The sequence below is a fragment of the Cheilinus undulatus genome, linkage group 17 (assembly GCF_018320785.1).
Source record: "Cheilinus undulatus linkage group 17, ASM1832078v1, whole genome shotgun sequence".
Taxonomy (NCBI): domain Eukaryota; kingdom Metazoa; phylum Chordata; class Actinopteri; order Labriformes; family Labridae; genus Cheilinus; species Cheilinus undulatus.
The window spans coordinates 9,729,302-9,756,979 of record NC_054881.1 but is presented as its reverse complement, the minus strand read 5'-3'; the positions used below and the strand labels follow the sequence as shown (position 1 = coordinate 9,756,979).

Sequence of the window (27,678 nt, the reverse complement as noted above, 5' to 3'; positions counted from 1 at the left end):
TCTTTGGTTGAGCAGGGTTCAGTAACGCTGCTCTCGGTACTCCAGCTTCCTCCCACAGACCAAAACATTCTTGTTAGGTTAACTGATGACTCTAAATTGCCCGTAGTCGTGAATGTGAGCGTGCCTGGTTGTTTGTCTTTCTATGTAAGCCTTCAGATTGAGTGGCGACCAGTCCAGGGTCAACCCACCCTTTGCCCAGTGATGGGCCTTTAAGTCCAGAGGACACAGCATTCATGGTTTCCAAAAAGAATTACAAATTTTCATTCATCTGATCACAGAACAGTTTTCCATTTGGCCTCAATCCATTTTGAATGAGCTTTGGCCCAAAGAAGACAGCAACATTCCAGGATTGTTTTCACATGTGGCTTCTTCTTTGCATGATACAGCTTTAACTTGCATTCATGGATGGCAGAGTGAACTGTGTTGACAGACAATGATTTCTGGAAGCTCCTGAGTCCATGCACTGATTCCCAGCACAGAATCGTTTCTGTACTGTACTTTTCTAGCCTTTCTTGTTCCTTTTGTTTATCTTTATAATTTTTGTTTTTGTTGTTGTTGCTGTTTTATATAAATTTTAATAAATGGCCCACATTTCTTGGAATTGGGGATATCTGCTTAATGCAAGGAAAAGCTTCCTTGGCTGATTGGCTTAAAATGTTTAGACAGTAGGATCCTGATTTCTCATTTGGGAGGTGTTGGTGGGATTTCCCCAGGCTAGATTAGCTGAGGATCACTTTGTTAGAAGTTGGGGATCTTTAATTTGATACTAGCAAAAATCAATTGATATTATGGTAACCCTAATAGAATTAATTAGCACTGAATATTGGATGTTTCTTGTTTTCAATTAACACACATTTTCAATTGAAATTAGACAGAGCACTGACTTTTTTTGCACAATTTTGGTAGAATTTTTTTCTCTTCTATGTAGCTATTAATGAAATAAATGCATTTTTTTGAAGCTTTGGTGCTTTTGTAGACTTTTTAAAAATTAAAATAATAGAGACAGTGTAATCGTTTGTGGTAATCGTTTGTTTTTTTTTAAGGATCATTTCGCTTTCCACTGAAATCGTTTAATCTGCCAAGTAACAGGAAGCTGACACAGATGATTGGAATTTGTCTTCTTGCTATGAAGAGGTTGCAGCTGATTGGTGGACGGGGCAAACAGGGCGCAGAGACACAACAGATATAAAGTAAGTGGACCAAACTCTGCAGCAGAAACACCCTGGGATAAACTTGTGATTTATGTCTTCAGAAAGATGTTTCTAATTTGTCCAGAAAGGTTGCTGCTGTTGGCCGTGATGTTTGGATGTGACGCCCTGGACACACCTTTGAACAGTAAGAAGGATTTAAATCAACATCTAAAATTTAAAACTATTAACATGTGCAGCTTAATGACAGTGTTAAAAAGGAGACAAAAATGTTATGTTGTAAATTTTCTATGAAAACTGGTTGAAAATATGGTTGAAAATGTTTAATTTTACATTAAAAAAATAAAATAATAGAAATGTGAAGATAAATAAAAACAAATTGATCAGCTTGTTTGCAATGGAAAATTGCAATACAAAAAAATCAATAGCTGAAAAAATGCATTAATAGCTTGTGTTTATTATTTTTTCAATGTCCATTACAGACTTTTTTAAATGTGAGAAACACTGTGTGTCTTTTAAGTAGGACTATTAAAGGATGACATTTCTAATCATGATTAATTTAAGAATTACAATGACTGATGTTAAAAAAGAATCTACCGTTTTTATCTTATTTTGAAATTCCACTGTTTTGCATTTAAAATGTATGTGTTTCATGTCTTAAAATAAGATAATTGTTTTCCTGTCCGGATCGAGACCTGCTTTTATTTTGAAAGAAACTTTGGGTGAAGATTATTACAATTTAACAGCAGAAAAAAAGGAACTTGTTATGGATTGAAAAGGAAATATATTGGCAGAAATATGTGTCAGCAGAAACTGAATTTGAATTTCTTTTATTTTTATTTGAGTTGTTTCACTTGAATAATTAAAATAATATTTGAAATTGAATTTTTTTTTCATTTCTGATCTACATGGTTTCCTTTAATATCAAGAACAGCAGTATTAACACTTACAAGAGTCACTCACTTGCTTCAAGTTAAACAAGAGAAGTCAATACAACCACAGCTGAACACACAGGTACACCCCTCTCCAAAAGTATTGGAACAATGAGGCCGATTCCTTCATTTTTTGCTGTCGACTGAAAACATTTGGGTTTGATACGAAGAGATGAATATAAGACAAGAGATCAACATTTCAGCTCTTATTTCCAGGTGTTTACATCTGGATCTGATACACAAGTGAGGAGATAGTTTTATCTATGGTTGATTCTAGCCATTTTATCTGACAGGTTAACAACTAATGACTGATTAAAAGAGAAAAAAAAATCCTAACAAGAATCCCTGCTTTTACCTGTTAGGCTCATTTTACTGTCTTTTTCCAGGGAGTGACACTGAAGCAAGCTTTGGCTTTGATGACTCTTCATCTTACAACGATGGATTCTTCTACTTTGAGTCATCTGAATACAACAGCGATGGTAAATAAAAAAAAATGACTTAAAGGATAGCCTCTGCCCCAAAGCTTGTCTTTTATGATTTACTTCAATGTAAAATGTTAACAGACATCCCTGTTTTTACCTATTTGATGCATTTTTTAATCTTTCCAGACAGTGGAGTGGCAAGCATCTCAGACAATTATGGCCGATCATATGATGGCCACAATGGATATGTCTATCCTGACAGCTCTGGAAACAATGGTAAGGCTAAGTAGTGCTGACACAAGTAAGAGCATCTATCCTGAGAGGTCGATGATACTCTTTTCCAACAAAAAAATGGCTATGGGGCAAAAAGCTGTACAAATAGGGTTAGTTAATTGGCAAAAAGGTAACAAAGAATGGTTGTAATGTTGCAAAGTGGGATAAAATGTCAAAAAGCTTGCAAAAAATGGTCGTAATGTTGCAAAACAGTGGCAAAAATGGGCAGTGGCAAAAATGGGGCAAGGTGCCAAAAAGGTAGAAAGGTAAAAAAAATGTTGTAATGTTGCAAAACAGTGTCAAAAATGGTCATTAAGTGGCAAAAATAGGATAAAGGTGCCAAAAAGGTAGCAAAGAAATTGTCGTAGTGTTGCAAAACAGTGGCAAAACATGGGTGTGAAGCGCCAAAAATATAGTGATTACAGCATGCCAGTCACAGCTGTGCAAGTTTATACTTTAAATGAGCTAGCTCAAAGGTCAGTTCACCTGTTTTACATGTTTCTTTTTTTATTACAGCTGACCACCATGACAGAACATTCAATGATGACCAGGAAGGATATTCCTCCTCTGAGCCCTCTGAATATAATGGTAACACCCACACCCACCCAGGGCTGTCAAGATTAATCAAGCTAATCGTGATTAATTAAGGTCCACAATTAGTGCACAATTTTTTAAATCACGATGCTTTATTCTTTCCTGTCAGCACGCTTTGGTTAAAGCATGTCAGCCTCCCCAATAAGTCCACCACTGCTGCTTCATGTCTCATTTCACTTTAAAATCTTACAGACAGCTCAGTGGACCTTTTTAATGATTTCTTATTTCATTCTCAATCCATAACATGTTCCTTATTTCCTCTCATGTTTAAAGCTTTGATCTACCTCTAAAGGTATGTCTGTAAGAAGGAAGTCACTGATCCTTAATTTAAGACAGTAGGAAACTGCCACTCTCTAGATACACTATATTGCCAGAAGTATTGACTCACCCATCCAAATAACTGAAATCAGGTGTTCCAATTACTTCTGTGGCCACTCGTGTATAAAATCAAACACCTAGGCATGCAGACTGTTTCTACAAACATTTGTGAAAAAATGGGTCACTCTCAGGAGCTCAGTGAATTCCAGCGTGGTACTGTGATAGGATGCCACCTGTGCAGCAAGTCCAGTGGTGAAATTTCCTCACTCCTAAATATTCCACAGTCAACTGTCAGTGGTATTACAAAAAAGTGGAAGCGACTAGGAACGACAGCAACTCAGCCACAAAGTGGTAGGCCAGGTAAAATGATAGAGTGGGGTCAGCAAATGCTGAGGTGCATAGTGCGCAGAGGTCGCCAACCTTCTGCAGAGTCAATCACTACAGACCTCCAAACTTCATGTGGCCTTCAGATTAGCTCAAGAACAGTGCGTAGAGAGCTTCATGGAATGGGTTTCCATGGCCGAGCAGCTGCTTCCAAGCCATACATCACCAAGTGCAATGCAAAGCGTTGGATGCAGTGGTGTAAAGCACACTGCCACTGGACTCTAGAGCAGTAGAGACGCGTTCTCTGGAGTGACAAATCGCGCTTCTCCATCTGGCAACCTGATGGACGAGTCTGGGTTTGGCGGTTGCCAAGAAAAAGCTTCTTGTCTGACTGCATTGTGCCAAGTGTAAAGTTTGGTGGAGACGGAATTATAGTGTTGTTGTTTTTCAGGAGCTGGGCTTGGCCCCTTAGTTCCAGTGAAAGGAACTCTGAATGCTTCAGCATACCAAGAGATTTTGGACAATTCCATGCTCCCAACTTTGTGGGAACAGTTTGGTGATGGCCCCTTCCTGTTCCAACATGACTGTGCACCAGTGCACAAAGCAAGGTCTATAAAGACATGGATGAGAGAGTTTGGTGTGGATGAACTTGACTGGCCTGCACAGAGTCCTGACCTCAACCAGAAAGAACACCTTTGGGATGGATTAGAGCGGAGACTGAGAGTCAGGCCTTTTTGTCCAACATCAGTGTGTGACCTCAAAAATGCACTTCTGGAAGAATGGTCAAAAATTCCTATAAACACACTCCTAAACCTTGTGGAAAGCCTTCCCAGAAGAGTTGAAGCTGTTACAGCTGCAAAGGGTGGGCCGACATCATACTAAACCCTATGGATTAAGAATGGGATGTCACTCAAGTTCATATGTGAGTCAAGGCAGGTGAGCAAATACTTTTGGCAACATAGTGTATTTTCCCTTTTTTTTGACTATTCACTGTAATCCCTAAAGATGTTTGTTTATGAAACAGATTAACAGTTTATGAGATACTCAGACCAGCCCGTCTTGCACCAACAACCATGCCTCTTTCAAAGTGACTTAAATACACACGACTTAAACACACTGCATGCCTAAGTGCATCGAGTTACTGCCATGTAATTGGCAGATTAGCTATTTGTGTTAACAAGCAATTGAACATGTGTACCTAAAAAAGTGACTGGCATCCTTATCAAGTGGCTGGCAAACAAATCTTAGCGAGTGACATTAATATGACCAGTTTTGCACATTTTTTTGTCTCTTTGCAGCTGACCACCGTGACCAAACATTTGAGGACCAGGAAGGACACTCTTCCTCTGATTCCTCTGCATATAATGGTAATAAAATGTGACTTGAAGCAATGCGTTTTCCATATGTTAATGCTTCCCATACTGCCTCCTGTGCTGTTCTCAATTGGTTGGTTGAGCCGGTGGCTGGTACTAGCTTGTATAATGATAATTTTGGACTCCCTCTGGGCCTGACCTTGCACTTTTTTTTTTCAAGCCTGGAAGAAGCGACATCACCTCTGTCACTTCAGCTTTCTTCGTATGCTTGACCCCTTGGGCCTACAGTGGCTGCCTGGTCTGGAACAATGCGTCTCTTTTTATTAGCCAAGCATCAATAATTGTGATATTAGCTCTTTTAGCATCCAGTGGCTGGAAAATAGCATAACCCATAAAGGCTTTTTTACTGTGGACATGAGGGTAACTTGATGTAAAGGTACAATTATGCATTTTTTTAGTGCTTTCACATTAGGGGCCCGGTCCTGGATCTGAGTGCTCTGAGCCCAAAGTCAAGTTCGTTTGGGTAAAGTGAATGCAAATGAACCCGGGCATGATTCAAGTGGACTCTGGCACAGTTTGGATGAGATGTGAATGCAACTGTCTGTGCAACTATCTGTGCTCAATTACTCTTCCTCACGGAAGTGGATGACATAAACGGTGTGCCACACTGAACCAAAATTTAATTGTTGAACTGAATTTTAATTGAATGAACTGAAATTGATTTTTTTTTTTTTAATTTAAGGAATATATAGAGTTGAATGCTCAAGTGAATAAAATACAATTTCAAAGCAAATTAATTCAGTTTCAAAACAATAAATTCAGTTTCAAAACATAAAATTCAAATTCAAATCATCATCATCATATATTATTTAAATTCAGTTTCTAGTGGCACAAATCTCAGCCCATACAGAAGTAATATTCAGGCTTAACCCTGAGGTGTACATTTTTGCATCCACTATGAATTATATGACACCTTTCACTTTTTCTTTGCAGAACCCGAAGAGTCTGGGGGGCTCACTTTTACTGATGCTTTTGGTGATGAAGGTAACAAAAGTTGACCTGATAGTTAACAGCTGACATGACATGACTCTTTTCATCTGAACTTTGGGTTTTTTATTTTAAGTAGAAGGTAACCTTGCAAAGGCGATGGGTTTGCCAGACTCCATGTCTAACATCAGGCAAATCTAGCTTGAAAAGCTCCAATCCACAATTTTTTAATCCATAATGGTTGTTATTTTGATTATCATAGACTCATATTTATTGTATAAAATTATAACTCTTAATGATTTTAGTGATCGGAATAGGAGTGTTGGGTTTGTCTATGATCAATTTTGGAGGGAATGGGGATTACACTGACAGCAGCAACTATTTTTGTTGCTGCTAATATATTAGAGGCAATTTAAGGGCAATTTAAATTGTTGCTATGGCTACACAGACGCCAATCGAGGTACCTATATGTATTTGCATGTATTAAACCACATATAAATCCGTATATCAATTCGCTTTATGCCACTTCCTACCTTTGGTTCACAAAGGTAGGAAGTGGCATAGGAGGTGGGTTTCCACAAACCTGGTGGCCCTAGAATAAAAGGTAATGTATTATAAAGTGGCCTGACAGATAACATAACCATTAAAGTTTCTATTATGTTGTGCATCTGGGTAACTTGTAGGGGTGGGAATCACTAGTGGCCCCACGATACGATATTATCACCATACTTGGGTCAATGTTATTGCGATTTTAAACATTTTGCAAAACAGTGAGTATTGCAATACCATATATTGCGATCTTTGCCATTTTTTTTAAACTGTTTAGCTCATTTAGCATTCGTCTTGCCCTCATGTTTGTCATATTTCCGCAGTATTTTATTTCCATGCGGCACTCCTTGCAAACCTCATGTGCCAAATTCATCTTATTTGTGCCCTGTTTGCATTCCTATTGTCCTTCCCTGTTACTGCCATGTTTGTTGTACTAACTTTGTCCTGCTGTATCACAGTCACCTTTGCTGACCTCACCGGACAAACAATTATCTAAACAATTTATTTTATTTTCCTCTATCATAGACTTCAGTTCATATTAGCAATCAATTTGAAACAATCGATACTTGGTGGACAAGACGATACATCACCATAAAAAATATCGCGATACTATGCTGTCACCCCTAGCAACTTGGTTGTAAATGTAAAACCAATTTACATTTTAATGCTTACTAGTACCAGTAGTACAGCTAAAACAGTCCACTAGAAGCTCTAGTGGACAATTTAAGGTCTAAAATATTTTCAGTTATTATTTAAGACTTTCAAAAGTATAATTTAACATTAGGTAGTGTGGACCAAGGTTATTAAAGTAAACTTTAAGTAATTAAAAGTAAAAGTTTTTATTTAGCTAAATTTTAGTGAGCTGAAACTGCATAAAAACTTAGTTTACTTAAAAAAAATAACTAAAATTAAATAAAACCTAGAACAAAATCTCCTTAGTTTTAGTCTATGACAGCAGCATGTTGAATGACATGCACATCCAAGCCTGGGGAGGGTAAAACACTCTGATTTATTTGTTAAATACTTCACACAATGGTTAATTTTAGGTCTTCAGTTGTATTCAAATATCAAACTTGAATAAACTTTTTCCACCTCTGCTACTACCTCATTTTGTCTCCTCATTCTGATTCATCCATCATGGATGAGACAGGCAGAATGTTCGTCCAATCACCTTCCAAGAACTTTAAAAAAGTCCTGCCCTCTCCAACACAAACGCTTTGTATGGGAGCTTTCCCAGTACAAAATGAATAGTAAATACTACTGGACTCATGCTAATGTTTAACTTTGTAAATGCTGACTTTTTGATTGATTCTTTTGTACACAGTTGTATTAAGTAACACCAAATTTAAGAGTTTGATGTGTTGCAAAATGTAAATAAGTTAAAAACATAACAAAAGAATTTAATCTTAAAAAGCATCACTGTTGTCTCATCTGTAACATTTGACCGTTGTCTTAACAGAAAACGACAGACAGCACAACGTACGCCCAAGTTATGGACAACCCAACATCTCCAGAGGACCAGAGACAACCTCCCCTTATGAAGATGATGAAGGTAACAAAAGACAACCTGAGGGATCGTGTCCGATATCTCAACTTCTTCTTTGTAATGTAACGTACAAACCAGTTTAATAAGTACTTCCTGAATGATACTTTCTATGAAACACAGAAATCAAGTCTTTCTACTCAAACAAGGAAACAAACATTAACCTGATAGTTAACATCTTATATTAAATGACTGAAAAAATGAAATGTTTTACATAAGTATTCAGAGCCTTTGCAAGCTCAGGTGCCTCCCATTTCTCTCAATCTTTGCTGAGTGTTTCTACACCTTGCTTGGAGTCATCCTGTAGTAAATTAAATTGATTGGACATGATTTGGAAAGGCACACTTCTCTCTATAGAAAGCCTCACAGCTGACAGTGCATATCAGAGCAAAAACCAAGCCATGACGTCAAAGGAACTGCTTGCAGAGGTCAGAGGCAGGGTTGTTGCAAGAAAAAGATTTTGGGAAGGCTACACTGAAGGTTCCAAAAAGCACAATGGCCTTCATAATTTTCAAATAGAAGAAGTTTGGCCCAACCAGGACTCTTTCAAGAGGTGGTCACCAAGCCAACTGATCGATTGGGGGAGAATGGCTTTAGTATGATGTTCTGAGGAAACCAGACACTACTCATCACCTGCCCAATACCATCCCAACAGTGAAGCATGGTGGTGGCAGCATCATGCTGTGGGGGTGTTTTTCAGCAGCAGGGACTGGTAGGCAAAGGTGAGGAGCTCAGACATCCATGAGGATCTTGAAGTAGAGTCACTGCTCCTTTACATCAAGCCTCATGTTTGTTTTCATGTTTAAGTGTTGAAACCATTAATACACTTAGGACTGATTTTTTATTACTCATTTATTAGGCATCCTGTTGTCTGTTTTTTAACCACAAGGGGGTGCTATTTCCCTTTATGCCCTATTATCCCTTTATGATTCCTTCCTTCCTTCCATTGCCTCTTGTTTGTTTTTACTGGTGTTTACCCATTAATACATGCACCATTTCTTTTATAATAATTATTCAGTATGTATCCTATCCAAACATCCCTGAGAAACAGTCACTCTGTTTTTGTTCCCTGTTGGCTGAGTTAAGTGGACAGTTACCCGTGTTGTTATTTCTGCAGACATTATGTAAACACCATTAAATCCTGAATCCGGCTAGATTTGAACACAGATATTTTTCGTTTCTTTTCTCACACCATGCCAGCTCAACAAGCTCTGATTTCTTCCTTGGAACAGGGAGGGTAAAATTAGTGGGAAAAGCTCTACTATGTACACGAGGGCTGACCCCAAAACTTGACGCCCACAGACTCACAGACACAGAGGCACATTCCCTGGATGTGGATGGATGTTTTTGGTGTTCCACTGTAAAGCATAAGAAACGTGAGGACTCCCAGACTTCATCATGGCATGTCACACTCTGTCCATGACACCTCATGGCTGCAGAGTTTCCTGTAGGACTGACTCAGGATTCATTACAATCATGGTGATGTGTCCAACCTCCTGCTGAATGACAAAAAACGAGGTTATATTCAAAATATTCAAATATTCAATGATTAAAAAAGAAAAAAAGCAAACTAAATTAAATCAAGGAATAAAATGACTGTGATGATGAAGAGTGAAACTTCCCAGTTTATTAGCTACTTTTGCTGACTTGAAGAGATGTTCCTGTTTTCAAATATTAACAGTATTAATGTGTATAGTGTTCATTTCATTATTCTAGTGCACTGTCTGGCAGTTACATTCATTAAACAACCACATTTCAATCCTTACAGACTAGAAACATTTCTTAAATAAAATAAAGAAAAAGGTCAGAGGTCAAATTCGGGCAAAAATGGGCAATAAAGGCGGGGAAAAGGATTGAAATAGACAAAAATGGTTCCAAAGAGTCAAAAAGAGGCAGAGAGTGCCACAAATTTGTTTAAAGAGGCAAAAACAGGCAGAAAAAGAATGTGAAAAGGGGTTACTAGTAGCAAAAGTTGATTTAAAGTTGCAAAAAGGAAATATATAGCTAACTGCGGTTTTAATTTGGAAAAAATAGGCAAAAAAGTGGCTGATAGTGTCAAAAATGGTTGACAGAGGCAACTATAGGCAGATGGTGGTCAAAAATTAAATAAGGCTAATTTTAACTGGCAGAAAAAGTGGTTTAAAGGGGGTTAGGAGTAATAAAAATGGATTTAAAGTGGCAAAATGGACAGAAAATGTGGTGAAATAGGATCAAATAGTGTCAAAACATGTTTTAAAGTGGCAATAATGGGTTAACAAAGGCCAATTATAGGCAGGAAGAGGTGAAAATGTGAAGAAAAAGTGCACAAAACTGATGAAAAGTGAAGCCAAGATTAGCACCAACACTTCTGATCCAACCCACTGATACTACCAATAAATCACAACTGGGGATGGCCCGTTCTATAAGACTGTCATTGGCCAAGCAAAATCTGAACTTTTTAAGTGAAGTGTTTAAATTCTGTCCCTGGGTAGCTACAAAGTAAGGTCATTTAGGTTAACGGGGAACGACAACTGTCTCCTAAGAAATCAAAGTTGGTGAATAGTGGGAGGGGAGTCAGATGGGAAGGAAAAGCAAACATTATTACACAGCACTTTTACAAAATCCTTCTGTGCCACTGGGGTTTCACAAGTCTTTGAAGTGTGATGGTGTGCCAACATTTCCTTTGCTCAGGAAGAAGTGAGATAAGATTTAAAAGAAGTGAAATGAATCCACAAAGATACTGCATTTTCTAAAAAATTCAGCTGATGTCAGTCTTAACTGGCACGCCCTTTGACCTCGCACAGGCCTGAGACAGTTCAGAGTAAAATCACAATCATTTTCATGCATCATCCTCAGCAGAGTCTTAACCACAACAGATGGCATGACTATAGAGACCGTCATAGCATAGGGCTGGTTTACTGAGGAAACAGGAGAAAGTCACTCATTCAGCCGTTATTAATTCCACTTTAACAGCAGATTAATTTTCAGAATTGGATGCTACCATTTAATTTCTATTCTTAAATTCTGACATAGCAAGTAGAGAGAGAGAGAGAAAGAGGGCTTAAAAGAGGGTTTAAAAATCCGGTTTTGAGCCAAAAAAGTTTGTATAAAGGAGAGACAGGAGTTCTAGAGAAAGTTTGAGAATATCCAGAGTTAGGTGATGGAAGTCAGCTGAATGTGGGCATATACTGCTTCTATTATACGTCATTGTTAACTGACACAACCCAAGTATAACCAAAATAGCTGTTTAGACAAAATTCTATTCATGCTTAGGACCGTTTCTGGGCATAGGTGATATAGGCGGTTGCCTAGAGCGCCACGCTGAGGGGGGCGCCGTCATGAGCCCTGAACATTCTGTTACATAGGTCCACCAATGTAACAGTGCATCAACTCCTGCACTTCTGTAACCTCTGCGCCCCTCATTCGTCAAACAGCCCAGCCTCACCTCGCCGCTCTCTTTCTCTCTCCATGCCCGCCCCCAGCGCACGCGCACTGGGAGCCCAGCAAGACGTTTAGAGAAAAAAAAACTTTTCTTTTTCCTCGTTCACACAGCTCTGAAAGGACAGGATGTAGAGATAGAGGCGTGTGTCGGACAGCTAACACCCTACCGGCCCATTCCCCCTGATTTCCTGATCATTAACACCTGCCTGTGCAGTGTGTGTCATCTCTCCCTCCCACCTGTACCCACAACATGCACGTCCAATTCCTCCTAAAGTCTGACCATCCATGTAAAACACAGAATGACAGAAGCTGTGTTCTGGTTAAGAAATTATAATATTCCATTCACTTAAGCACTGCCCTTGACAAATAAGGGTTTTCACTTTTCTAGTCAAAGTTTTCTCAATGAATGAAGCATAAAAGAAAACACCCACAACCTCGTCAGGCGTAACGCTCCAAAAACATCAGCTATAACAGCTGGCAGCCTGGACTAATTTAACCCTGGTTATATCAATAAGAGTAAAATCAGGATCATATTTACAAACTCTATGTACACATCCTTTGTTATTTAAGCCGTAAGTTGAACTATTTTCCTGATCATTGTTTGCAAGTGTCATAAAGCGCAGCGCACTTCAGTGAGATTCTACAGAGAGTTTGTTTTTACTCTGTGTGCCCCTTTCTGTTCCTGTCTTCGTCCTTAAACGCTTTATAAAAACAGGCCAATTTTTATGGATAGAAGGGATTTCCCCTCAAATAACAGACTGTTGGCTCAGTATCTCTGTGCCAGTCCCTTCCTGTGCGTCATGAGATGCATGAGTGCAGTGGAGATACTCATACTGTATGTCTGCAGCGCTATGAAGAGCCTTAAAACTTCTGTGCGCATTTAATTAGACTGTGCCTTGTTTACGAACTTAAACAATTTTAGTGCAAGCAAAAATTAAATTCAGACCTGATCCCAATGCAGCCCTCTAACTTGGTTCTTTCAGTAGAGCTAACAGGATAATTCTCATTAAAAACTGCTGCAGGTGCTCTTGAATCATGTCAATATGTAATTAATTATTTCCTAATGTGTTCATAACCCTGTGTTTCTGACACTGTTTTGGCATTATGATGTGTAAATCCTGTGTGGTGGATAAGTTTGTCAGAGGTGGAGCCATGGGGTGGCTGGTGGGGTCTATGCCCCTAATATATGAATGTATGTAATGTCAAAATATTAAGTCTTTAACTTTGATAAAAGTACGTTATATCTGATTACTGATGAATGTAAAAGAACTATCTTGGATTTTGATAAACAGATTGACCCTGCTGATCACAACATGGAAATGTCATTCTTGTTGCCAAACTGAAAACCTCCCAAATAAGATTGGGGGGGGGGGGTGGTGCACCAAATTGTAAGTTCGCCTAGTCATATGACCTTTGTGGAGGCCTTGACAGCAAAAAGCACTTAAGACAGTTGCAACTACTGTTGAACACTATGTGGAGCTACAGCACTGGGTGTTTTATTCTCTATCTCTTCAAAATGACACATTTTCGTCATCAACATATGAAAATAACTCATTCAGTTTAAACTGTGTTCATTTTTTCAATCTTAATTTTCTCATAGCTTCTAGTCATGTGACTGGCACAGAGGCCTGAAGGGCAAAAAGAGTTCAGGACTGAAATTTCTACCACTAACCAGCTCATTTCTGCCCTCAGTCCTTGTTTGGGGCTTCCTTTGCACAAATTTGCCCAAGTTGCTCTGACATCAGTCTTCAGCTCGTCTGTAGAGAGATTCTCTATGGGGTTCAGGTCAGGCCAGTTGGCTGCTCAGTCAAGCACTGTAATACCAGGGTCAGTAAACCGGTTTCTGGTAGTTTTGGCTTCAGGTGCCAAGTCCTGCTGGAAAAGGATATTGGTCTCTCCATAAAGCTTCTCAGCAGATGGAAGCATGCAGTGCTCAAAAATTTCCTGGTAGATGGCTGAAAGTGTTGACTCTAGACTTGATAAAGACTAGTGGACCAAAAGCAGCAGATGACATGGCACCCAAAACTGAAACACTGGACTTCAACCACCTTGGATTTGATGCCTCTCAGATCTTCCTCCAGACTCTGGGGCTGTGATTTCCAAATGAAAAACAAAATTTACTTTCATCTAAAAACAGGACTTTGGACCAGTGAGCAGAGGTCCAGTTTTTCTCCTTAGCCCAGGTGAGATACTTATGTTTGTGGTTGAGGATTGGCTCTAGACTATAGGAAAATGACACAGTCCATTCTCTAGACCTGTCTGTGAGTTACTCTTGATCCACTGACTCCAGCCTCAGTCCACTCCTTGTGAAGCTCCCCTAAATTCTTGAATCTGCTTTGTTTGACAATCCTCTGAAGGCTGAGCTCATCCATGTTGCCTGTGCACCTTTTCTTACCAACTTTCCATGAATATGCTTAGATACAGACTCTGAGAGCAGCCTGCCCTTCCACCTGTGGCCCTCTATGGCTTACCCTCCTTGTGGAGGATGGCAATAATTGTCCTCTGGACAACAGTCATTTCTGCAGTCTTCCCCATGATTGTGGTTGTGTGAACTGCACTGGAGACAGAGAATAGAGGTTCAGAAAACTTTTGCAGGTGCTTTGAGATAATTGGCTGATCAGAAGTTTTTTAGAGGGAAATAAATGCAAGATTTTGGACTTTCCACAATATTCTAATATTTTGAGATACTTTTTTCATGAGCTGTAAAATGTAATCAAGATTAAAATGTGTGATAAATCTGGAAAAAATGCAAGTTTAACTTTAGGGGGAAAATGGGGTGCAGATGGCCTAGTGGTTTAAGGCGCATCCAATGTGCGAAGGCAGCCTCGGTTCCCGCATATCTCTCACCCACTGTCTCATCCTTATTTCCAATTCTAATCACTATCCTCCTCTATTAATAAAGGCATAAAAACCCCAAAATGTATGTTTGTAAAAGAAAAATTATGGAAAAATTAAGCCTAGTGTTAGCTTATGCAGGACACAGTAGTCATACGCCCAGCTGTAATCAGCTGACAACCAGCTAATCCTAATTATTACCTCCCAGCTCCCACAGCCAATCACAGCTCTTTCTCCCAACAAAGCAGTGTATTTAAAGGTACAATGTGTAGAATTTGGCATTTTAGCGACATCTAGCGTTCAGATTTTAGAATGAGCCGATCTGTTACCAAAACGTCACATCACTAAGCGACGAGAGCCTGTAAAGACCAAAAAGGATCGTGAGGCAGACATCATTTACAGCAGTGACGAGGTGAGGGTTTATTCATTAATTTTTGTAACCATTATTTTTATAGATTATAGGTCAGTCTTCTTCTCCACCTGCCTTCCAGGTAGCTTTCAGGACCGGCGGGCAGGTTCGTATTTAAAAATCGCATTTCGCTTTTTCTGTCCCCAAAACGCTGCCGTAGACAATATGGCGGTTTGTTATGTCAGCCTCCGTGAGGGCGACCCGCGGTAATGTAAATTTAAAAAGCTTTTTTCTAAGTTTGTAAAAAGAAAACGAAAGTTTAAAGCGGATGATTGTGCACTTATTTTAACATACTTCACATAGATATTTAAACATTATGTCCCATGTACACCGTTTCTGTTCGGCAAAATGCAGCCAAATTCTACACACTGTTCCTTTAAATATAACACACTTCTCAACAATCCCTGCTTGCATTAATGCAGATGCACCACCACACTGCTGCTGGTGCTTGCAAAGCTTAACCTCCTCCACCCCAGCCTCCTCCTTTATAGCATAAAGCCTGGTGCACCCTCATATTTTGATTCATGCTGCTATGGATGAATTCATTTTGAACTAACTTTGTTGTATTCCACTTTTTCATTATATTCTAATTTGTTTTTCCTCTGTTATGTCTGCCTCAAGTTCCTTTACCAAAGGTAGCAATAAGTATTGTGATTGATCAGATGTATGCTTTTCAGAAGAATACATTTTGAAAAAAATTGGCATTAGCCTGAGAAAAGGAAAGTAGCAAATTTGCTTGGCTAAATTAAGTTGCTTGTGTGAAAAAAACTGCATTGACTGACTACAGGTTAAAAGAAGTTAACAGCATCTGAAGTAAATGCACAAAATAAATGTGCCTGGTGTACAAATGCCTTTATAAACAGAAATCTATTTTTTAAACTGTTTCTGTTTTCTTCTTAGGATTTAAGTCAGAGGATCAAGAATGTTGTAGCCCTGATGTTTTTTAGGATTTGTTATCCAGGCTTTTCAAAATGCTTAGACCCGTTCACTATCCAAGACACTTTTCAAACTCCACAACCATGGCATTAAACCCTCAGTCCTGGTTTCATTACATACATCCTTCCTATTTCTGTTCTTCTGCCAACACTTTAACAGCCCATTTTTCAAACCAAAACTGCCCTGGTTAGATTAAATCAACGGAGCCATGCTTCTGTGGCAACCTGGATACAAATACCACAATCATTTGTGATTTTACAATGTTGTCTTTGGCCATATTAGGCAGCAAAACAGCTTTAATGAACCTGCAGTGCATTTATTTCCTGTCCCTGAACAGCAAACAGGCAAAAATAGACAGATTTAGAGCATTCTGTGAAAGAACAGGCAGATATTTCCCTTAGGATTTGAGAACAATCAAAGGGAAAAATAACTGACAGTGTAACTGACAACAACTTCTATAGAGTTAAATATAACACATGTTAAATTTAACATACAGTTAAACTACATGTTTAATATGACAGAGCTGCGGTAACTCTTGAAAATCTATGGTAAGGTGGATCTCCCCTAGCAAGACAAAACATACTGATGAAAAATATGCACTATGCATCCTTTAGGAACACCTAGAGTCACTGACTGGACCTCTAATTCAGTGGATAACTTCACTCATGATGCAACACATCAAAAACAGCAACAATCCATCAGAAACATGAACAAAAGAACCCCAGTAGAGATCACTGTACAACAGGCAACACCCAAACACAAATAAACACTCCGCCCAAGGGCATGATGGGAAAATATGCCCCCACATCACCTAAGATTTGAAATCACAATGGCCGGCTTTGATCAGGTAACTCTTTACAGAGATGGACAAAAGTTGGTGGTTTAAACCTGAAAACTAACTAACGCCAAAGGCCATTTCACTCAGAAAAAGGACATACTTGTCATCTCATGGGGATAGAGTCCATTGGGATCAGAGCAGCTTGTTGTTATGCACAATCCCCATGGGGCTCCTTTATGTTATCCTCTGACTTATATGATCCACCAGCCTTAAGGACAGGAAGTTAATCATGGGATGTGCGTCATCTCAAACAGTTACATTTAAATATAAGATCTGTGCTTTGTTTTAGGTCTTAGATGTGTTGATCTCCAATAAGACCTTTCAACTTCACCTAAGCTTAAGGTGAAAACACTTCCTGTTAACTACAGCTACATGTACACAGGGTGAAACTGTAAATTCAGAGGTGTGAGTCAAAACAACAGCAGAAGCAACAATAGCAGAAAGTTTTAAAGGTGCAGTGTGTAATAGTTAACTTATTTAGCAGAACAAACTTCGTAAAAATTAGGGATGCACCGAAAATTCGGCCACCGAAAATTTTCGGCCAAAAATGGCCCAAAAGTGCATTTTAGGTTTTCAGCCGAAAGACTTTTATCACCAAAACAACAAGGCCGAAACACGACGTTGTGATGACGCAAGCGAAAACCGCGGCCAGCACGCGCTTGGATCAGTGGTTCTCAAATAGGGGTACGCGTATGTGAAGGCACTCCAGGAGGTTGGCGAGATTCTAAAATACATGCAGCATATTTAAGAAAAAAAGCGTCTTTCTTTGCACGTCAGGAGCTACATGAGTATATTCGAGTACATTCGTGCTGAGAACGTCTGCGGTGTGTTTTCTCTGTCCTCTGATAAACAGTGATATTCATTGAAGTGGAAGATAAAAGGAGGTTTGTCCCTCTCCGTCCTTCACTCCGTGCGTAACGCGGCACTTTTACGCACAGCCAGGAGGTCAGTGCCGTTTTGTTTCACTGTTTCATTCACTGTGCCAGCCAAGTTTGTACGAGGAGGGACTGACTTTTCATTCATTCTACGTCAAATATGATCAATAAGAGTTATAATATTGCCCAGCTGAGGCTCGCGGTGAGAGGAGTTAACTCTCCCCACAGCGCAAGTGGCTCACCTGTTTGTGTTCCAGACTGTTCAGAGGAGTCATTTAGCTGGTAGATCCAGAGCTTTTATAAGTCGTTTGTCTGAGGTCAGAGGGGACTGTGTTGGTAAATATTTCACTAAAGTCCCGTTAGTTTAGAAACAACTCCAGCTGTGTGAGTTTCGCTCCGACGAGCGCACATGGTGGTGGTGGTGCCGATTTTTAAGGTAGACAGAGGAATAAAAACGTCCTCCTCTCCAACACCACCTGATGTTTGATATCTCCTCATATTTGTCTGTAGTCAAGTGCTTGTGTTTTTGCCTCTTTTTTTTTTAGCCTGATAGAGAGGGAGACAGGCAACTGGCAGCCCTACATGTCCATATGAGCGCAAATGTGCTACTTAAATGGCACAATCGCTGCGAAATGATGTTGCAGGTGTGGAAGCTTGCATTGATTCGCTACAGGTTCTAAATGTAAATATTTTGTGTAAATAATTTGCATGAAAAAATTGCATATAGAGTGTAAGGACCTTAAGTTTGATCCACACTGGCACATGCCTGTCAATCACTGTATTCAAAATTACTCCATTCATAAAAAGATTTATGATTTATTTTTTGTGAAGAAATGCTGATCTATAACTAAGTTCATGATTTCAGTTTGAGAAGAGAGAAGTCTTTTTTATAACTTGGTCATTATTTACAGGTCTTTAGTCCTTTCTAGCTCTATGTTTTTATTTCCAAATTGTTCCAGAGCGACCACTGCAGCCGAGCGGAGTTTTGCACACTTCTGGGTTTAAAAGCCTTTCCAGTCACTGTTTTCAACAGCTACATTAATTTGAATTCTCACATTTAGAGATGAGAAGATGTGCCATGACTTTAGTCATACATTTTTAATATTTAAAATGTATGAAAAAAAAATCAAATATTTGTAATTTTAAAGTGTTTTTCAGTTACAAAGTTTGATTAATCAGACGGCTGTCACAGCACTCTTTAATGTCTTTCTTTTTGGCCAAAAAGCTTTGCGCTGTGTAGGGGGTACCTGGCTGAAAAAATACTTCAAAGGGGGTACATGACTGAAAAAAGGTTGAGAACCTCTGATTTAATGTATACATGAGTGGGGTCAAGTTAAACATTTTATTTTGTATTTTATTTTATTTTATATTGTGTATTGTTGGAATGAAGTGCTTAATAAATATTTACATAATTTTGTAATTGATTTATTCTTTGAAGCATTAATATTAATTTTTACAAATGATTTTAGTGAGGTTAGCACACAGTCATAGCCATAAATGCAATGGTACTAATGATTGGTATAATAATTTCTTTTGGTGTTTCGGTTTTCGGCCCTGGTTTCCTCATTTTCGGTTTTCGGTTTCGGCCAAGAATTTTCATTTCGGTGCATCCCTAGTAAAAATGAACCATAACAATTACAATTAGGCCTATTTCTATTAGTGATTCATTGGCTGAATATATAGTTAGGGTGTACTCACACTAGGCCATCCGTACCCTGCCTAGGCCCGTTTCAGCTTAAAGTCCGGTACGTTTGGCCAGTGTGAGTGCAATCGTTCCGTGCTTTGGCATGGCACGGATGGACGAGGTGGGCCTAGGCACGGCACGGATGCAAATGAAGGAGCACAAGCGCGGGAATGTGATGTAGCGTGAAGTAACAACGAGAGGACCCGCCTCAGAGAGCCCACCAGGGAGCAGCTGCATGCTGGGGACAGCAGGATCCCAGTCCAGTCCACATTTCTGACCAGTTTCTGGCAAAGTCAGGCTTTAATGACTGTGAGAGGATTTTTGGTTTGTAAAATAATGCTTCTTCCCTTGTTTTAGTCACAAACAGCAGCTCACAGGATAACAAACACCTTTCACCCTCCGTGCGTAAAGGAGAGTGCCAAATACATGGACAAGTGTGTGCCGGGGTTAATCACATGGCTGATTTAACCTCTCTTATTATAAAATTATAATGCCAAACTACCATTCACTGAAATAACTTACCTCTAATTCTATTTTGTGTCACTAAGAAGTGAAAGTGTGATCTTGATCGCTGACGTTTGAACGAAGCATCGCCTATTATTAATCCTGAGGCGTTTTCACTTCCAGCTTTCATCAGATGGTTAAAATTGCTCTTGTCACAGTAAAAACAACTTTTAACGGAACATTTAATCCTGCTCTGGACACATGAGTGCTTGTTTGGTGCAGCAGGCATCCAGGATTACGTTGAGAAAATGTAAAGGTTCGTGGCGCATAAAGGTAAACTCTTGGCTATAAACCACTTTTTCTCTCTCTCTCCTCACTGGCTCTGTGTAGTTAATGTAGCCTCCAGGTCAGGGGAAATAATTCTGGTGTCAGATCAGATATCTGTAAATCTGTAACTATTTTACAGCCTAAAAAACAACATTTATGCATACATCAACGGTGGATACTGCGTGTGATGACGTCGACGCGTGACGTATCTGTGCCTAGGCCTGGATGTGTTGAGCAGTGTGAGTGTGGGCCAAAGGGGGGACAGGGGAGGGGGTCAAATGGGCTTCAGCACGGTTAGAATACAGCACGGTATGGATGGCCTAGTGTGAGTGCACCCTAAAACACAGGGAGATTCCCCTCCATGTTGGATTTTTGTATCATGCTTGTTTCTACAGTGCCACAGAAGGGACCAAATAACAGATGTACACAGTGTTTTAAGTGGAAAAAAATAAGTGTCGGTACTCTCTTCTCACACAATCCCACAACTAATTTGGGCGGTATGGAGCAAAAATCATATACTCATATAAATTATATACTGTACATAAAAAGTAAAAAGACCTTTAAATGAAATAAATTAGAAATATCAAATACAGTGAATTTAGTAGTTGTTTTCTGTCACCAAACGTAGAGATTAATCAGCCCCTCCCCTCACTGGCGCTCGCGCGCTGCGTCACTGTCCAGTAGGGGTGAACAATATAATCTCTGGTTTCCCTCCAACAGTGGCAGGTGAGTTCACCTGGATTCGTGTTGAGATAAAAACTTCACGGTACACAGCGGGAAGAGCGCCGTGCGTCACAGAATGCATCTATTTAGATGCAGTCATTAATCATCCATTAAAGCTGTCAGCTGTGGAGAGGACAGGAGAGCGTACCGGTATTTGCCGGTAAGCTGGAAGAAGTCCCGGTATGCCAAGGGGCAAAATTTAGAAGTGCTGGTACTGCATACTGCTGCATACTGGCCCACTTAAAGCACTGGATATACATTTTTTTTTAAACTCCACTCATTGTTGGGGTTACTACCAGAGATGTGCATAACAATCCAGAATCTGACAGGTAGATGTCACTAATATTCCCAATTTTACAAACTGTACCTTTAAAGATGTCATAATGACTCCTAACAAAGACAAAAAATGTCCTGAAAAAGAGAAGAGAAAGAGCAGAAAGAAGGAAAAGGAGATGCAGAAGAAGAGATCAGGATATAAAGAAAAAAAAAAGGGAAATGCGAAAAGACAGACGATGAAAATTTAAAGAAGAACAGAACAAAGAAAGATGCAGAAAAGAGAAAAAAAGGGAGACATAAAGAGAGAAGGAGGCCATGCAGAAGACATAAGAGGGAAATGAATAAGAGAAGAGAAATGTTAAAAAATTTAAAATGATGCTTTTCTGCATCTCCCTCTTTGTTCTTTTTCTGCATCTCCTGTTCTTTTTTTCTGCATCACCCTCTTTTCTTTTTCTGCATCTCCATCTTTGTTTTTTTCTATGCATCGCCGTCGTTGTGCTTTTTCTGCATCACCCTCTTTTTTTCTGTATCTCTGTCTTAGTTCTTTTCCTGCATCTTCCTCATCTCTCTTTTTCTATGCATCTCCCTCTTTGTTCTTTTTCTGCATCCCCATCTTTAGTCTTTTTCTGCATCTCTCTTTTCTCACTTTTTCTGCATCACCCTCCTTTCTTTTTTTGCATCTCCATCCTTGTTCTCTCTCCGTATCTCCGTTTGTTCTTTTTCTGCATCACCCACCGTATTTGTTCTTTTTCTGCATCACCCTGCATCTTTGTTCTTTTTTTGCATCTCCATCTTGTCTCTCTATTTCTGCATCACCCTCTTTTCCTTCTCTGCATCTCTGTCTTTGTTCTTTTTCTACATCTCCCTCTGGTTTCTTATTCTGTAATAGCAGAGAAAAGTATCATAATAAACATCAAATACTTGGTTTAACTTTAAATTCTGTTTAAAGAAGTCCATATGAATTTGAATTATAATTTTAAAGTTTGATTGACACTAACACTGAACCCTCTAGCTATGGCTATAATCTCAATAATCATGGCACGAATAAATGTAGAATAAGCAATAAGAGCCATGTCTTATACAAGATAAAACGGTCTAATATCTGCAAATAAAGCTGACTGAAGCTGTAAATCTTTTCGACTGGATAACGTTTTTCTTCAAATTATTGTTGGTTGTCCTTTGGCCAACCAATATAAAAACAGGACTTTCCCCAGTGATGAAAAAAAGAACTGACATCCTCATCTGTCATTATAATTGCTGCATGGCTCACGCAGTACTTTCATGTTCATCATCTGATTGGCCATTGCTGCTGTGTGGTGGGAAAGTGACATCAGACTCCAGGAATCTGCCTCTGTGCTGCTGGGAGGCTGGAGCTGATTGGTGAACGGGACATTTAGAGCAGAAACAGAACACATTTAAAGTCAGAAAATGAACCGACCTGGGAAATGCTCACTGACTGTAGGACTAAACACAGATAACCACATCAAATACAGCTCTATCTCGTTTGTATGACTTACTGCTGCTTCAGGAAGATGTTCTCAGTTTGTCCAGAAAGGTTGCTGCTGCTGGCTCTGATGTTTGGATGTGCTGCCTTGGAAATACCTTTGAATGGTAAGAAGGATTTAAGTCACTTTACTGGATTTTTAATAACCTTTTTTAACAGTGGTAAGATGGAGTTTTGTTGGATCTTAAGACAAATATTATGTAGCTTTGTACTTTGGAAAACAATGCAAGGAAATACAAAATATACAGTGCTTAACAAATTTATTAGACCACCTGTCATATTTGTCTCAGAGACCATCCAGCATCATGAAGTGCTGTAATGCGGACTTTTTCATTTTCAGTGAGCTCTCCACGTTTTACCATTTTAAACGGGAATGAGGAATTACAAACTGAATTCACCTTTTTATACCCAAATTTGAGCCGGCTTACTGGGCTTCTCTGAGAAGTCAGAATTAATCAAGCATAACATTCAACCACTAAAACTCATTTTTCTGTTCAGGAATGCAAGTAAATAACTCTAAGTTGACATATTAACCAAGAAATTTTAATCTGTTTTGCTATTTTTTTCAGGGTTTTTTGTAAATCAATTTGAAAATTCATGGATAACAATAATAATTATATTTTAGCATTAAAAATATAATTTGGGTTAAAGAGCTTCTACATATTAGTGTATTAACCATTGCAGAAACATAAAAAATGATTTTGTTAATTACCAATGCTGTTGATTTAGGGCAGCTGTGGCATAAACCTTACTTTGGGTGGTGGTCTAATAAATTTGTTAAGCACTGTATATAAAATAACTTTTTGTCAACAAAATATGCTGTGCTTCTTCTGTAACAGTTCTAATGATTTTTAAATTTGTCCATTTTGTTTTAGAGTAGACTAGGCACAAAAAAAAAACAAACTGTGGCTTAATTGAGTCTGTAGTCAGTTTGATAAGCTCTAACTCTGAAGTATGCACTTATCTGCCACAGATATTTCATGATTTTCTCTGAGGATTTTTAATGCTTAATTTAGGATAAATGGATAACAGGCCATTAGCAGAGAGGAACCTTTGAAAGCATTCCTGCTGTTTCCTGTTTGATAGTATCTGACCTCAAATCAACAACACAACCCCAATTCCAAAAAAGTTAGGGCGCTGAGTGAAATGTGAATACAAACAGAATGCATTGATTTTCAAATCTTATAAACCTATATTTTATTCACAATAGAACATAAACAACTTATATCAAACGTTGAAACTGACACATTTTACTATTTCATGAAAAATATTGTCCCATTCTTGTCTGATGTAGGATTCTAGCTGCCCAACAGTCCTGAGTCTTCCCTGCTTGATTTTGTTTTATGATGTGTTATGATTGATGTGGTATGTGGTTTAGCATTGTCTTGCTGAATTATGCAAGACCTTCCCTGAAAGAGACGTGTGAATGGGAGTGTGTGCTGCTCTAAACCCTCTACTTCTCAGCATTGATAGAGCCTTTCCAGGCGTGTAAGCTAATTATACCATGAGAGATGCAGACTTCTGAACTGTAGGCCAATATCAAGCTGGATGGCATCTGTGGTTTCCAAAAAAGAATTTCAATTTTTGATTCATCTGACCACAGAACAGTTTTCCATATTTTTTTTTTGCCTCTGTCCATCTTAAATGCACTTTGTCCCAGAGAAGATGGTGGCTTCTCCTTTGCATCATGTATCAACTGTGTTGACAGACAATGATTTCTGGAAGTGTTCCTGAGCCCATGCTGTGATTTCCAGAACAGAATCAGCCTGTTTTTAATGCAGTACCGTCTGAGTACTCAAGGATCACAAGAATCCAGTGGTGAAATTCAGCCTTGTCACTTGAGCACAGATTTCTGCAGATTCTCTTGATAATGGACTGTAGATGGTGGGATATTCAGAGTCTTTGAAAGGTAACACTGAGGTTCATTTTTCTGAAATTTTTCCACTATTTTTTGACACAGTTTTATACAGATTGGTGAACCTCTCCACATCTTTACTTCTAAAAGACTCTGTCTCTCTAAAATGCTCCTTTTACACCCAGTCATGTTACTGACCTGATGCCAATTAACCTAATTAGTTTCAAAATGCTCTTCCAGCTGTTTTACATTTGTACCACTACTTTTCCAGCTTTTTGTACTTTTTAAGATCTGTTGCTTCCATCAGATTAAAATGCATTATTTTTCATAATATGTCAAAATGTCTCAGTTTAGACTTCTGATATGTTGTTTATGGGGTTAGGAGGTTTACAAATCATTACATTCTGTTTATTTACAAACAGCGCCTGAATTATCATCATCAGACATTTATGTTTTTTATTTTTTGCTTTATTTTAGCAGGGGAAAACCCACTGAGACCAAAGTTGTTTTTTTTTCCAGGGATGCCCTACAGAAATACAGGATTAAAAAAAATATGTATAACATGGTTAAAATAGTTACAAATACATTCATAAACACATGCAACGCTGTATGATACCAAAGAGGGCAATCTAGCTGTCAGTTGAAAATTATTCCACATAATGGGTGCCCTGAGATCTGGTAGTTCAGGTTGAGATGTTTATAGATAGGAGAGAAGTCAGGTAGGGAGGGAGTCTACCAACGGGTGCTCTGTAAGAAAACAGGATACTGTGCTGCTTTCTACGCTGACTTAATGAGGACCAGCCAACAGACAGATACAGGTCACAATGATGAGTACCAAAACTATCACCAGTAATAAAGGGAAGAGCACAGGGATATATGGCACCCAATGGCTTCAAAACAGAAGCAGCTGCATGTGTATATAGGATGTCTCCATGATCTAAAACTGGCAGTACTGTCACCTAGACAATCTTTTTCTGTTTCTCACATACAAGCAGGATTTAGTCCTGTACAGAAAACCAAGTTGTGGTCTTAGTTTCTGAATTAAATTAGAGATGTGAGACTTAAAAAATAAATCTTGATCTAGCCATATACCCAAATACTTGAACTGATGAACACATTTAATTTTACCATTATTTAATGTGTACAAGGTGGCATTAAGATTGTTGTCTGCCCTGAGAAAATCATAAATTTGGTCTTAATGGGGTTCAGCATTAGTTTAAGATCAATTAGTGCTTGTTGGAATATGTTAAAATCAGACTGTAAGTGGGACAAGGCTACAGGACAAGGCTACTGGCTGACATGGTTGTCCTCTCAAAAACAGACTCCAAACTGTTACAGAGGCATGTGGGTTAGTACAAATCATCAATGTGCCAACAAGAATTAGATTAAAAGATGATGGTACTCACAGCTCTATATCTATACATGTATAGATCATATTTTTACGAATGCAGTTGAACTTTATGCTAAAGGAGTTTCTTTACCTGTTGGTTGTAGTGACCATAATTTAGTTGCAACTGTCAGGAAAGCAAAAGTGCCAAAACCAGGACCTAAAGTCATTTTGAAGAGAGTTTATAAAACATTTGATGAGGATAAATTTGTTGTGAAAAATTTAAATTGGTCAAACTTGTTACTGGAAAAAGACCCAGAGGTTGGACTAGCTAAATTTGGAGAAATCTTCTTACCGGTAGTAGAAAAACATGCACCTTTAAAAAAAGTACACTGCAAAAAATGAGTACACCATGGTTAGATCAAGAGTTAAAGGAATATATGTATGAACGTAACCAAGCTAAATTAAGCGCTAATATGTCTGGTTTAAAATCTGATTGGCAAGTATACTGTAAGTTAAGGAACTCTGTAACAAAATTAAATAAGAAGAAAAAGAAATTGTACTATGAGAACAGGATTAAAAACATTAAAATTGACAGCAAACAATTATGGAATACATTAAAGTGGGGGTATTAGGCCTTTTTTCAAGGCTTTACACATCTCTCTGATACCCACGTAGTAGCATTACATGGTTTACAGCTCAAAAAAACTCCTCATGTTTCTCACACTGGCGTCCTGAAAACCCCTTTTTTAACCTCTGTCTGAAACGCTTCATTTTCGCTGCTGTCTCTTTAACACTCCCGCTTCACGGACCTGCTTTCCTCCGACTGTCCGATTTTCCGGAGGCTGGCTGGCGGCAGGACTCAATGTTTTGTGCCCACCCCCTCCAATGTAGCTAATGTTGTTTTGCTAGTAGTTGAAAACTTTGAATGAACGGTCCGACTGAGTAAATTATGGCGAATTTTGATATACGTGCATACGTATATACGTATGCACGTATGTACTTCCAAACTCTATAAACTCCAAAACTTTGGAGTAACAGCACAGACCTCCACCAATAGCCTTATCTCCCAACAGTACAGAATCCTTTAAAAAATTCCTGGATCCCAAAATCTAATCAGTTCTTCCTTATGCCATTTCTGACATTTCCTGAAAATTTCATCAAAATCTGTCCTCAACTTTTTGAGTTAAGATGCTAACAAACTAACAAACAAACTCAAAAACAAACAAACAAACAAACAAACAAACCCGATCACTTAACCTCCTTGGCCGAGGTAATGAGAATTGTTTGTTTTTTTGAACCAGGCTGTAAACCAGTTTGAGAGGCCCAGATTCTAATAGGGAAACATAAAGGTGATTTGGAGAATCAAGCATCCATGTAACACCAGTATCAGCTGATATTGACCTTGTTGACAAATATCTGCTGTCGGAAAATAATAAGCTGTTGTGTCCAATCTATCTCTGGCATCTTATGCACCTAAGACCAGGTAAGAGAAGAACTCGCCCGTTAGAAAATCTCTGTTATCCTGATCATCAGTATTACTCACAGCCCTAATTGTCACAGTCAACTCTACACAATGATTTCAACACTGGCGAGGATCAAACATGTTTTGATTTTAACAAAATTTTCACCGCTTAAAGGTTGAGTCTGTGAGAAATAAAAATCTGAAAAGCAGTCCTTCTATAAACTGTTTAAAAGATTTTACTTTTTTATAGGAAGTGCTACTGCATTGGGCTCTGACTATAACAGCACACAGTCCTACGACCAGGGAGGGCCAGGGATCACTCAACCTGAGCAACAAGAAAATAACGGTAACAAATGA

General features: G+C 38.8%; 1 protein-coding gene across 1 annotated transcript; it reads left to right on the top strand.

Annotated features, from left to right (window-relative positions):
* Positions 1–1,143: 1,143 nt before the first annotated feature.
* LOC121525233 (RNA polymerase-associated protein LEO1-like) lies at positions 1,144–27,678 on the top strand. Its single transcript, XM_041811106.1, has 9 exons — positions 1,144–1,190; positions 1,276–1,335; positions 2,467–2,559; positions 2,689–2,778; positions 3,292–3,363; positions 5,310–5,378; positions 6,318–6,368; positions 8,320–8,412; positions 27,572–27,678. The coding sequence occupies exons 2-9, from the start codon at positions 1,299–1,301 to the stop codon at positions 27,676–27,678; spliced, it is 612 nt and encodes a 203-aa protein (XP_041667040.1). The 5' UTR covers positions 1,144–1,190; positions 1,276–1,298.